This window comes from Astatotilapia calliptera, chromosome 19 (assembly GCF_900246225.1).
Source record: "Astatotilapia calliptera chromosome 19, fAstCal1.2, whole genome shotgun sequence".
NCBI classification, from domain to species: domain Eukaryota; kingdom Metazoa; phylum Chordata; class Actinopteri; order Cichliformes; family Cichlidae; genus Astatotilapia; species Astatotilapia calliptera.
The window spans coordinates 22,020,106-22,032,880 of record NC_039320.1 but is presented as its reverse complement, the minus strand read 5'-3'; the positions used below and the strand labels follow the sequence as shown (position 1 = coordinate 22,032,880).

At 39.7% G+C, this 12,775-nt stretch overlaps 1 protein-coding gene across 4 annotated transcripts; it reads right to left on the bottom strand.

The window, feature by feature from the left end:
- Positions 1–3,700: 3,700 nt before the first annotated feature.
- dlk1 (delta like non-canonical Notch ligand 1) lies at positions 3,701–11,071 on the bottom strand. Of its 4 annotated transcripts, none has more exons than XM_026152792.1 (7): positions 10,870–11,071; positions 10,726–10,743; positions 10,329–10,408; positions 10,054–10,117; positions 9,484–9,614; positions 8,566–8,707; positions 3,701–4,768 (listed from the first exon to the last, which is right to left on the bottom strand). In XM_026152792.1, the coding sequence occupies exons 3-7, from the start codon at positions 10,378–10,380 to the stop codon at positions 3,982–3,984; spliced, it is 1,176 nt and encodes a 391-aa protein (XP_026008577.1). In that variant the 5' UTR covers positions 10,381–10,408; positions 10,726–10,743; positions 10,870–11,071; the 3' UTR covers positions 3,701–3,981. The 4 variants fall into 4 exon arrangements, with proteins under 4 accessions (XP_026008577.1, XP_026008574.1, XP_026008575.1 ...); XM_026152789.1 differs by having other exon boundaries at positions 10,726–10,740; XM_026152790.1 differs by lacking the exon at positions 10,726–10,743.
- Positions 11,072–12,775: the final 1,704 nt, after the last annotated feature.

Here is a 12,775-nt window from a genome sequence, read left to right as displayed (position 1 = left end):
ATGTGTGTGTTTGTGTGAGTGTGTGTGTCAGATGAGGGATATGCAGGAACACAGCAGGAGTCCCTGAAACATTTTCCAATGAAGCTCAGTCAGCAGTGAAAAATGGCTGGGTGTAACTTGGAAAAAACACTGATTGTCACCCCAATCGTGAACTGAAATGACCTGGCAACAAAGTGGAAAATGAGCTGTTATGTGGGACAGGCAGCACTCATCCCCGAGTCTTGTGATGGCTTGCATTATTGTGCAGAACAAGAGCAGCGGAATGGAAGCTGCAAAACATAACCTACATATTTTTACAATCTTACCAAGTATGCAGTTTCCATACATTACAAATATATATTATATATAGGAAATATTAAAATACTAATCAAGCAAAACATTTAAAAAATAATGGTTTTGTATAGATTTAAATGATATAGTGGCAGCTGTCTTGTTTCCAGATGTATAAAAACTGTGTATAACTTATAATTAACTGATGAAAGCAAAATGCAGTGTTCTCAGTGCATTGAAATGCTGCACTCGGTGTCCAGCTTGTGGCTATAGCCTTTCCTCTTTCTTTAGATGGATGACACCCTGTGGCCATACTTGGTGACTGCATAGCTTTTTTTTAGAGCAGACTGAAGCACAGTGAGTGGAACACAGCTGAACTCTTATTTTGATGTTGGAGAGCCTTAATGGAAAACAGAAAGCCTCCGACTATATTGTTAAAGAAATGTCAGTCCTACTTGAAGAACTGACGATGTGTTTATCATTCTGATATTGAAATGAACAACACTTTAATTGAATGTTTAGTGCTGGATTCTTTAGATGTTATAATAAAGTTCTATGTGATGAGCTTTTAATGTTCAAAGGAAATTTGCCATGTCTCTGGCCCACGATGGCAGTTAGAGGAAACTGTTTTAAATATTTAGATGTTAAAGCCTGTGCACAATTATTCTCCACTTATACAAGTGTTTTCACTTACGCACCTCTTTGGGCCTTTTCTGGGGACAATTTAGGAATGTAGAAGTGCTCCATAAAAATCTGCACACTCCCTGCTCTTGGTTTTGTTGCACCTGTCAAATTCACAATTTCTCCTCACCTACAAAATCATGAGTAGTCGGGCCTCGTCATATCTTAATGACCTCATTGTTAGGATGTTATACTTCGTTATGCTGCAGTAAGCTTAGATTTCTGTGGCTTCCCATCATGCTAAGCCTTTCTTCTTTCACTCTTGATATGTTTATACATCAATATTGTTCAATCTCCCCCCACCCCCAGTCAGTAGCTGCAGATGGCCGCTCCTCCCTCAGCCTGGTTCTGCTGGAGGGTTCTTCCTGTTAAAAATCAGTTTTTCCTTCCCACTGTCACAAAGTGCTTGCTCTAGGGAGTAGTCTGATTCTTGAGTATTCTAATATTATAGGGTCTTTATTTTATAATATAAATCTCCTTGATGAGTCTTGTTGTAAATGTATGTTATGTGAATAAAACTGGATTGAATTGCAGACATTAGATTAGGAAAACTTCATCCGGTTATACACTGTTTATAGTTTTATAGACTGTTTATAGTTTACAGTCTGAAATGTACACACGGTGGATCAAACAGCAAGTTTGAGAGGTTGTAACTTGGAACAAGCTTCTAGTCACTACAATCACTTCAGCCTGGCACTTTCCTGCTATCTGTTCTGCTTCTATTCTTTAAAATGGTAATAAATGCAAATTGAGAGTTACACTATTATATCAAAATTAAGTCAAAATGAACTCGACATGAAACAAGAGAGGCAGGATCTACTACTCTACTACTAACTTATTATTCTCATTAACACACAGTTTGAAGAAACTGTAATTTCACCTTAAACTAACCGGGCACATAAACACAATTTGACTGAAACAATTTGAAACTGTCTTTTTCCTGTTTACTGTCCTTTGCTACAGTCTCCAACATACACTGCACTTGCTATCTTTTCCAGCCATGGTTGATAGTATAAAAAATAGCAAACACATGATCAAATCCAAAGATCTAACAGAGAAACAATGTATCATAAAAAAGAACTTATAAAAACATCTTTATTACAATTTGTAGAACATTTTAGGCTTTTACGAGGGGTTGACCTGCCAGATTTGACATGGCTGTCTGGAATGGTGCCGTAGAGGAGTAATGTATAACTGTACCAGAAGATGGAGACACAGACTGTTATCTGAAACCTTTACAGCCAGTGGAGGCGTGTGGACAGAGCCTTTATTATCACTCTGCTGAGAACCATCAAGACGGCCTTGGGGAAAAATTTATGAAGGAGATCAAAGCAGGAGAGCAGATGTTTGTATGATTTTAGAACAGGTGGTGGTGGTGCACTCGCAGCATGTGTATCAGTTGGACTTTGCACTGTTAAACAGCTGACGCACTGCATGAGCCTTGGGGAGGATCTGATCTTGTCTCCAACTGTCTGTTGTGTGAAGAAAACAGCAGCTAAAAGCAATAAAATCAAGACCAATGACCAACTAAGGTGGAAATCAAGTCAAATACAAGACTAAAGTCACCTTTGTGTACAAGCATGTGACACTGCAAGCATTTTAGTTAGGCGGACACATTGTGGCGTATTTTATTAAAAGCGATAGACAAGCAAACGTTTTCAAAGTACAACAGTGAATTATCTCAGAATAATACAAGTCCTAAATGACTGTAATTGCAACCTCCTGCTAGATAAACCACTTGTACATCATTATGTTTTACTTCTGCATGTCAGAAAATGAAATGTAGATAACCAGCCAATTAGAGAGTTATGATAAACAATAAGGAGGCTGAAGGGGACTTACTGAGAAAGCGACAGAATCTTTAACCTTGAAATCCCAGCAATCCTCATATCAGCAGTGATGCTTTACACACAGTACTATTCACATCAGTCTGCATATTTCCTGTGTAACAGACGTGGATTTTCAATATTTTGACATATATTAGGTTTTCATGGGAATCACGTTTCCTCCATTTAGAGTGGATGGCCATCTCATGCGTGAAGCAAACTAATAACACTGAAACAGGTGTTGCAGTACCAATTTCAGAGCTCATTGATGCATAATAACACTGACAGTAAGACGCACTAGTGGAAAATCTTATAAAAGCTCATGGAACACGAGTTTTAGAACGACCACGTAATTAATCATTGATATAAATAGGTGAAAACGAGTTAGCAAAACAAATAATGTCATTATATCAGACTCGACATCTATACTTACCTTTCAAATTAATGTCTGATATGATGCAGTGGGTAGCAGCTGTGTGGTATATGAAAAAGTAAATTACCTTTTTAGACATCTGAAATACATTTATTACATTAAAAACAACATTTTCTGTAGAGTTCATCCCTGCAGGATTTGCACAGCTGTTTGGGTGGCATGTAACACGATCTATAGCCATGTGTTATTTGCACTGAAAACACTCACAATATGTATTTTTGCATTTATAAAGAATCTGGAAATTCACAACATGCTGTATGAAGGAGGTTTGGGCTACAATAAACGATGACGTCTTATTGGCTTATCTTTCAAATGAGAGATTGCAGCTCTGATGGTGCTCATGAAAGTACAAACTAAAAGTCAGCAGCTCAGTCACTTTGTACCGACTATTATGAATTCAGATATATTTTTCATTTTCTTAATTAACCCCACTTCCTAATTAGATCAACTCATGAGAAAGAAGTAAATAGAAAGAGGCCACACAATGACATATTTTTAACAACATGCTATGTGAGAGAACATGTTTCACATAATTATACATTTTAATGGTAATTTTGGATTAAAAATACATTTACAAACCAGCGTCATGTATATCCATTTGGTCCAGCAGACTTTACATTCAAACATGTACCGGGATAGCCCACCAGCTCTCGGTTATACACACTTTAAACACAACTGCACGACAGTCATAGCTTTTTAATCGCTGCTATTTTTACACATTCACATTCAACTTCTTCCAGGGGGAGTGTGGGTGAGGACGAGATGATATTATCAGATGGAGGTGTAGTGCCTCCCAAAGCTGGTGAGTCTAATCTTCTCTGGCAGGATGATGTTTACCGAGTGTTCCGCCTCTTCCTGGCTTGTGCTGCCAGCTTCTCTCAGCAGGTGCTCCCTTTGCTGCCGGACAAGCTGGCTGTACTTGGCATTCGCCAGCCACGTCTCACAGCGGCCAAAAAACACAATGCCTGTAGTGCCCAAGATGACCAGGCAGGTGAGCAGTGCTAGCAAGCTGAAGCAGACAAGCTGACCATGCGTAACGAGGACACCGGATGAGTGAACCGTCTCCTTCAGGGTGATCTTGAGCAGATCTCTCTCAGGTGGTCTCAGCAATTTGTGGAAGGCATGAGCGGGGAGGGAGTAGTGCTGTGGAGTCAGAGCAAACACTCTGTCCACAGGCTTGGCAGCAACCGGCTTGGATCTGTTTCTTGGTCTGTGCAGCAGGGAGCATGTGGGACCTGTAAACCATTTCTGGCAAATGCACCGGAAGGTTCCATCAGGTTGACCGACACAGGTGCCCTCGTTGGCACAGGGCCGCCCGGCGCAGGGAGAGAGGCTGGTGGTGTCATTACAAGTGAAACCAGTGAAGCCGTGTGGACAGACACATGTGAAAGTCAGGCCATGGTTTGTACAGTTGCCACCGTTGAGGCAAGGGTTAGGCTGGCAGCTGTCAATGCCGATCTCACAGAAGTCTCCGGAAAATCCAGGGGGACATAAGCAGGAAGAAAAGGCTGCTGAGCCCTCGGCATCCATACATGTGCCTCCGTTCTGGCAAGGAGAGCTGGAGGATAGGACATAAGAGACATAAAGGAAAACAGAGTGTCCTGTGATTTACATAAATGTAGAGCAGTACAGTGCATGCTTTAGCCTGTGGTTATAAAACAGCAATAAGCAGGGGGAAATTGGTTTAATCATACGTGTCGATTTCAAGGTAGAGATGTTAATGGCAAATTTACAGGAATAATAAAGGAATCAATATTCCTCAACAGGGGAGAAAATTCCTCTAATCTTAAAGCTACAAAAAAATCTCACTGAATTACCAGAAATATGAGTTTTCACAAAGCTGGAATAAACATTTATTGTACATACATGGTTGTCCTTTCATTTAAGGATTTGATGCATTTGATGTTACATAAAATGTAAAAGTTCAAGGAAAGTGTAATTAACAATGAGCAAAATTAGTGTTGTTGTTAAACGCAACAGCTCCTTCCGACAAACATGAAATTCAAAGTAAGGAAAATGCTGTTGCCTGCTGTGTTGCGCTTTATGTGTTAACTACATTTCTAAATAACAATACAGTTCCTTATCAAACATTTCCTTGCTTCCGTCCTGCTCTGTCGTGCACAATTGCACAACAATTGCCTGACCTCAGTTTGTGCAGGATGAAAATGATAGAGTTGATCACAGCATTTCCAGATATGCACATTTCTGTGCATTGGATAAGCGATTAAGAAAATGAATGGATGGGTAATTATTTTTGAAAATAAGAGGAGAGCTGACAATTCTCTATCGATGTTATGTAAGCTATTGAATTTTAGGTGTATTTCAAGTCAACAACAAGGCTGCCTGACAGAGGAAAATACATGCTGTGGTTCAGAGTGTGGAGGGCTGTGTCAGACAACTGAATCCCCAGAGAGTCTTTTATATTCATTTGACAGGCAGGAGGAAGATTCCTTCAGGGACCAATTCTGTCTGCAACCCATCTGTGTGCAGGCACGGGATGCAAGGCTGTTTTTGTTGTGATATTATCTCAAATGTCCAGGCAGGGTTTGTGTTTAAAAGCATCACCTACCATTGAACGGATGACCAGATTAATACTCAAATGTTGCTCATAAGCCAGTAAAAGTGGAACGTTTTTAGGAATGTGACTCTAACAGCTTAAGTAGTGGTAAAAGCAAATAGATGTGATTAACCTGAGAAACTTATCTCTAAGTTCAAATATAAGTTCTGTGTTAACATGGCAGGGCTCTTTGCAGCATATTTTCCAATCAGAAGTTGAATCTTATATATCGATAATATTGGATATTACATTAAAAATGACAAAACTCTGATTTTGAGTCGGTTTACAACAGTTACTATTTTTTGCAGGTAATGAGGCCCCCGACAGACATGAGTAGATGCTCTAAAATTTTCCTGGCGATGCTCTCCCGGGGCTTCGGTACAGCCAGCTGTCATGAAAGCAATCGCGGATTTCATCATTATGCAAATGATTTCCAGCCTGTGCATTTTCGTGCACACCTGTTGTTATCCAACTGATTTTGGAGAACCACTGATATCTCTATGATAGAAGCCTGCTTTGTTGCTGTCATCTTTTTGACCCCCACCTCTTCCCCTCTTTGTTGACATTCAACTCCACCTAAATCTAAAAGTCAACTCGCAATCAGCTGGGAGCCACGCGTGAGCTCTGTTGTGCTTGGACTAACACTGAGACAACACACACTCACAGACAGTGAAATAAATCCATTGAAATGAAAGCTCAGACTTAAGAGATTAATGAATCAGATCAGTTGTTTTATTTTAAATTTATGGTGCTGAAGAGCGCACAACAAAGCATCAAAATGTAACTGTCCAAATATTTAGGCCTTTGGAACAATCATATCAACGAGTGATGACCCTTGTGCTACGGTAATATGATATTTCTGAACGATCTGCCAAAGGCCTTGAAATTCATCTTTGATACAGACGGATGTTAAGTGCGCATCAGTTGTGTTCGCCAGCTGCCAAAGGACGAGCGGATTACTGGTCACATTCTGAGTGATGGAGTATCCGAAATGTGACAAGCAATTATGGTGTATTTGATCTTGAAAATTTGACTTTAAAGGATGAAGCCTCTGAAGTGGGATGCAGCTTATGATGCTGCCCTGGTACACACAGTCAGCTACTTTAGGGAGGAGCACAATAAACATAGCTGCAGGACTACAAATTTACTGAAATTCTTTCTTTATACAACCGAGCTGTCTTGGATTTGACATGAAGGGGAATTGTTTGCCCAAAGCCATATTTTGTGTTTGTTTTGGCTAAGTGAGCCTCATCATCTTACACATTGCAGTGTTTTACAATTGCTGGTTGAAAGTAAAGCATGATTCCATCATGCAAAAAAACAACAAAGATCAAATGAGTACAAAGCATGGTATGAATGTGACACTGGGGTATTTGGCTGCAATTTACTTCATGGCTGACCGTGTTAGCGACCAACAGTTTAAAGTTAGTGGAGAAGGACATTTGATACAGAATATGGGCATAGCATCTAGATCTTAAACTTAAGCCAACACAATATGCATTATCTCTACTCTTCAAGAGGGCCAGTTGCTCTGATTGGAAGAAGTGCTCTGATTGCATATAAGTCAAGGACTGACTTTATTCATGGCCCTGAGTAAATACTTTTCTTATGGATTCATAGTGTTAATCAATATTTTCAAGTGTTATTTAGTCCAGCATAAACTTTAAGTTGTACATTATGTTCCCATTTAAAGTGGAACTGATGATAAATCAGTGCAAGCTTTAGTCTGTGGCTCTCTTTTGATTGGCAAGTCATTTAATGTATGAGTGTGCAGTTTGTTCCACCTCTTGCATCACATCTGGTTTAAAAAAAACAAGCTGGCAATAGCCGAAAGCTAAAGGCAAGGCTTCAAAAAGGTTATGATGATCTATTATATACAGCCAGTGTTTGCAAATAAGCCACTTTTTGTCACGGTTCCTGGGTTTTGGACCAGGGCTTTTAAGTTTGGGGATTTTTAGGTTTCTCTATTTTTCCTTTCTGTTTTCCCAGTCATGTCCCCGTGTCTCTCTGGTCCCTCAGTGTTTTGTCTCCATTGTTGTCTGGTTTCCCTGTTTGTTCTGGCAAGTTAGTCCCGGTCTCTCTGTTTATCACTTCCTGTTTTATCTCGACAGTCCTTCATCTCACCCGCGTCATGTTTTGCATTCCCCGTCTCGTCAGTTAGATTCTATTCAGCTGTGTTCCCCCAGGTGTTTCCACTCACTGCCTCCCTCATGGTGTGTGACTCGTTGTCTGCCTGTGTAGCCTCAAGTCAGTTTATTCCTGCTTAGCTCAGTTTGTGTTTTTTGTTTCTTTTGCCCTTTTGTCAGCGTTAAAATGAAGCTGTGATTTTGAGTTACGACAATCTGCTGAGTCCTGCATCTAGAGCCACACTCTGTTCACTGCAAACCCGTTCCCATGACACTTCTGACAGATATAAAAAATACTGGCGGCCGCCGGTGCTTCCCCTCAGGCTCCTACTAGATGCACTTGTGGTACGAATTTGAAAATCCTACGTCGCCTCGTTCTAGAGTTGACATGTTCACCTACCCAGCCAGTGTTGTGATAATAATATCCCATCACCCTTTTACAGCCGAGGAGGTAAAAGGTGTGACTGTTATGTTATGTTTACGATTTGTTGCTCTATTGTATAGTATTGTACATTGTATAGTATAGTCTGAGGGCTGATATACCTACCTACACGCATACTAAATAGCAATAGAGCAATTAGGAAAAAATAACCATAAAATATTTGAGGGAACATAGGGGATAAGACTGAAAATAAGTATTCCCCTGCTTATGAACTCAAAAGTTTTTTGTACCCATTTGTAAGACAAAGTCCTCTCCTCCGGTGGCAGTTTTCTCCAGAGAAGCCAGGGGGGCAGACACACAGGTATCGTCCCTCTCCGGTCTCTATGCAAGTGGCATTAATAGCACAAGGCCTGGATGAACACAAGCGAATATCTGTGGTAAAAAGAGAAAGGAAAAAAAAATACTAATAAGTATGCTGTTTTTAGATCTTGTAGGTTCTCTCTCTCTCCCTGTGTCTCTGTGGCTGATTTTTCCTCTCGTCTTTGTTTCCACTCTCACACTACACTCCCCACCACAGCATCTTGTCACCAAGAACAAAACTGAGAACATAACCAACTGCGTTACACAGGCAAGTGGCTCATATGCTCCAACAGAATAAAAGATGCACTATGCGTGCTGATAAAGAGGTCACACTGAGCTGGAAGCCAGAAAAAAAATCTCTCTTCTTCTTCCTTTGTTTCTTCCTTTGTTTCTTCCTTTGTTTCTTCCTTTGCTCCAGGGTCTCCAAGTCCTTTTGTGTGATAATGGCCACTATAGATACTATGATTATAATCAAAATCCTTGAACTAAAATAGGGCATCTAATTAAATGTTAATGTGACTTTAACAATAACATTTTCATCGGGGTATTTTCATAAATTAATAACGCATGCGTTATTCAATGGCACAAGGGAAGGTAGTTTATCATGAGGATGTTGGCAGTTTTATTAGGGGTTTCAGCTTTCCTTGTTGTTGGCAGATTTCCATAGTCAGATTATTTATGCTCCGACTATGCCCTTGGGAAAAATACAGTTAACTATATTATAGAGACCAGCCTGATCTCTCTGGACCCATGTATCTCTAGAGCTCTGTGACTCACCCTGACCTCTTGTATATCAGTATTGAGGGCAGATTGAGATAGGAGTGCCTGGGGAGCCTAATGACACTTACCTTGGTCACAAAGGCTGCCCACCCAGCCCTCCTCACAGATACACTGCCATGCCTTCTCACATGTGCCGTGCAGACAGCCAGGGAAGGGTACACAGTGGTCACAGTTGTCTCCTTGCCACCCTGGTTTGCACCTGAATGAGGTTAAATAAAGGCATTAAATCTGAACTATTAATACACCACCCAATGAGCTTCGCAGTCCTGCTCTTGGTCCGATATTATCTGCATGTTTTTACAATTAAAGTGACATCAAATGCTGCGATTTACGATTGCTGTAATTGGTTAATCTTTCTAAATACCCACAGCAACAGGGTACAGTCATTTTGGCTAAAGAGTAGATTCAGAAGGTTTTGCCAGAAACAAAAACATGAGGAAACCTTTTAAATTATCTGTCGGGATAACAATGCTTTTTACTGTTTAAACAAAGAACAGACTTGGCAGCTGACTTACACATAATGCAAGCGCCAAAAACAGAGATTCACTTGGCTGAATTGTTATTGTATTTCTCCAAAAGCCATTTGCTTCTCCTGAGGTAAAATAGAATCTACACAGAAATCTGAGGTCGTTCAGTACCTGCACTTCCCGGGCTTCTCACAAAAACCCTTTTCTGTGCTGCACCCTGTGCTGCATTCCCAACCTTTGAGAAAGGAAGACATCAGCATGTTGGCATCACAAAATAAAAAACACACACGAAAGATTCACAACAATAAAATATTAAATCCCTGGTCTTCTATTTCCACGCAGGGAGAAAAGGAGTTGGGGTTGTTTCTTTTTTCTTTTTTCATGAACTGACTCAAATCTCTTTGTGTCGCTGTCAGCTGCCTCGGCTGATCGAAATCTAAGATTACCTTTGACGATGTTTGTCACGGAGAGAATTAAGACCACAGCTGTGAGATGCATCGTAATTTCGAGGAAGACCCCTTTTGTCCTGCAAAATACAAAGCAGCTGATATAAAGAGCTCTCGCTTCGTGGAGAAGCGACATCTTCCATCTAGAAAAAGGACACTAGTTAAAAGTTGATTTTTGAAAAAAGAAAACCACGTTAAGATTCGTTCACAATTAAGAGGATCCTACACAAAAAGATCTACATAGCGCTTTTAGATTTTTAGTTTTAAAAATATATCTGTACGAGATTTTTTTTTAAATACACTGAGCTTGACTTTAAATATAAATATAAATGCATATGCATGTATATATTTGGGGGTGATTTACTGTATTCCTGTTTATTTTTGGAAACTGACGCACTTGAACCGTATGCGTCTTCTCCCAAAGGTATCCATTACGCACGAGCACGCAGAAAATGAGAAAAGACATTCATTTAAACACAATCTTCATCTTTTTTTTTTTTAATAAAAAACAAAAACCTCTGACTTAAATGAACTGCCTTACCTATGTTGCCCAGTCGTTCTGCTCCCAAGTGACTTCGACCATATTTCACAGGTTTGCTTTTTTCTGCTTTCTTTCCTTTAATCCAAGCAACGTGCTAATGAAAGTGATACCACAGGTGTACTCGTGGTCTGGCTGCTGAAGGTGGACCTGAAGGTTTTGACGGGACTGCTGCATCGTGAAGCGTCCCAGTGCTGCATGCTCCTCCCACCTTCTGAGGGAGAATGCGTGCACCAATCTGACCCCGTGGGAGAGAAGTGCAATAGTTGTACAGTAGTCACATTAGCTGGCTGGCTGACTTTAGTTTGCAAATGTCTAACTTTATGTCTAACTTTGGGCAAAACAAAGGAAGAAAACAAGAAAGAAAACAAACGAACCTATGTCTACGGATATCTTGTTTGTTTTTCAGGCAATAATAAATTATTCAAAGGTGATGGAGACACATGATTCTTGTACACATGATTCTTCATCTTTATTTTTGGAAATTGGACACACCTGAAGTATATACGTCTTCTCTCAAAGGTATCCATTACGCACGAGCCCCACAGACAGGGAGAAACAGTTAAGGCTTAGGTACATAACTAGGCCGTGTATTTGAAATATTAAAAGTAAGGGTATATCTGAAATGTCCAATTTTGGCGTTAATTATTAATTTTATTATAGTAGACTTATTTAATATTAATACTCGTGTTAACCACAGATTTATTTTGCTAAATATAATAAAGCATTTATTGCAAGAGCTTTTATACAGAACTCCTTATGACATTTGGGCTGAACATTACTTTTAGCCAAATAATATGAAGGAACAACACAATGTGAAATTTCTACTGCACAGAAGGGAAAAAAATGTAAGAACAAGAATAAATGTTGTTATTTTCGTTTCACCAGGTCTGAAAATCAACCTCACATACAAAGAAAAACACACGATGCAAACGAGATAAAAAGCAAAAAAGCAAACAATCAGTCACAACGTATTTTGAAAGCAAGCCAGAGGACACTGATGGAAGAATATTGCACTATACTTTATCCAAACGTCAAAAAAATTGCACTGTTGAGAGAACAGAAGTTCAATGTCATAAATTTTTACGTATCTTCAAGAAATATGGAAATAATATGGATGATAGATAGATAGATAGATAGATAGATAGATAGATAGATAGATAGGTGTGTGTGTGTGTGTGTGTGTGTGTGTGTGTGTGTGTGTGTGTGTGTGTGTGTGTGTGTGTGTGTGTGTGTGTGTGTGTGTGTGTGTGTGTGTGTGAGTGAGAGAATCATTATCCCTATAAGAAACTGGAATTGGGATATGCAGTAAAGCGTGATAAAAGAGAAATACTTTTTTACTTTAGTACTTCAAATTTGTAGTTAAGCGCAGTATTGAGAAAACGTGCTTAGTTATTCTCCTCCTTTTATGCTGCCTAAGGGAGGAACCCTTTCCCCATTTTCAAATTATATTGATTGACTTTCCATACACAGCGCCTACCAGTCATGTGCCGTTCTATTCTTAGTCCACTTATTGCTGTCCATAATCTTCCCTTATCCTTCCCAAGGGCAGGGAATGGTATTTTCCTTCCCATGCAGTATATGACTTAGTCTGAGGGCCTAATTATGAGTTTCACCTCTCTGAGATTATTAGATAAGCAATAAAGGTCTTGAAAATGGTGGCCAAGGAAGCATCAGGGGTATTCGACAGCTCTGTCTTTCTAATTATCTTCAGTGTTTATCTCTCTACATGCACAACTAGGCTATGAGATGCAACCAGTATCCTGTTCAGGATAAAATGAAGAGAAAGAAACCAAAAATGACTAACAACAAGGGGAAAGCCATCTTCTTTTTTTTTTATAAAAATATAATCTTGAGCAGATGTTTCTGGTTTCAAATATGTGTGGGTTTGTGTCTAGACGATGAAAGC

Coding starts and splice junctions, on each gene's coding strand:
- dlk1 (XM_026152788.1), bottom strand. CDS start 10,760: ATGGATACCTTTGGGAGAAGACGCATACGGTTCAA. Junction 10,118..10,328: donor CGTGACAAACATCGTCAAAG/GTAATCTTAGAT, acceptor CCTTTCTCAAAG/GTTGGGAATGCAGCACAGGG. Junction 8,708..9,483: donor GGGCAGCCTTTGTGACCAAG/GTAAGTGTCATT, acceptor TTTTTACCACAG/ATATTCGCTTGTGTTCATCC.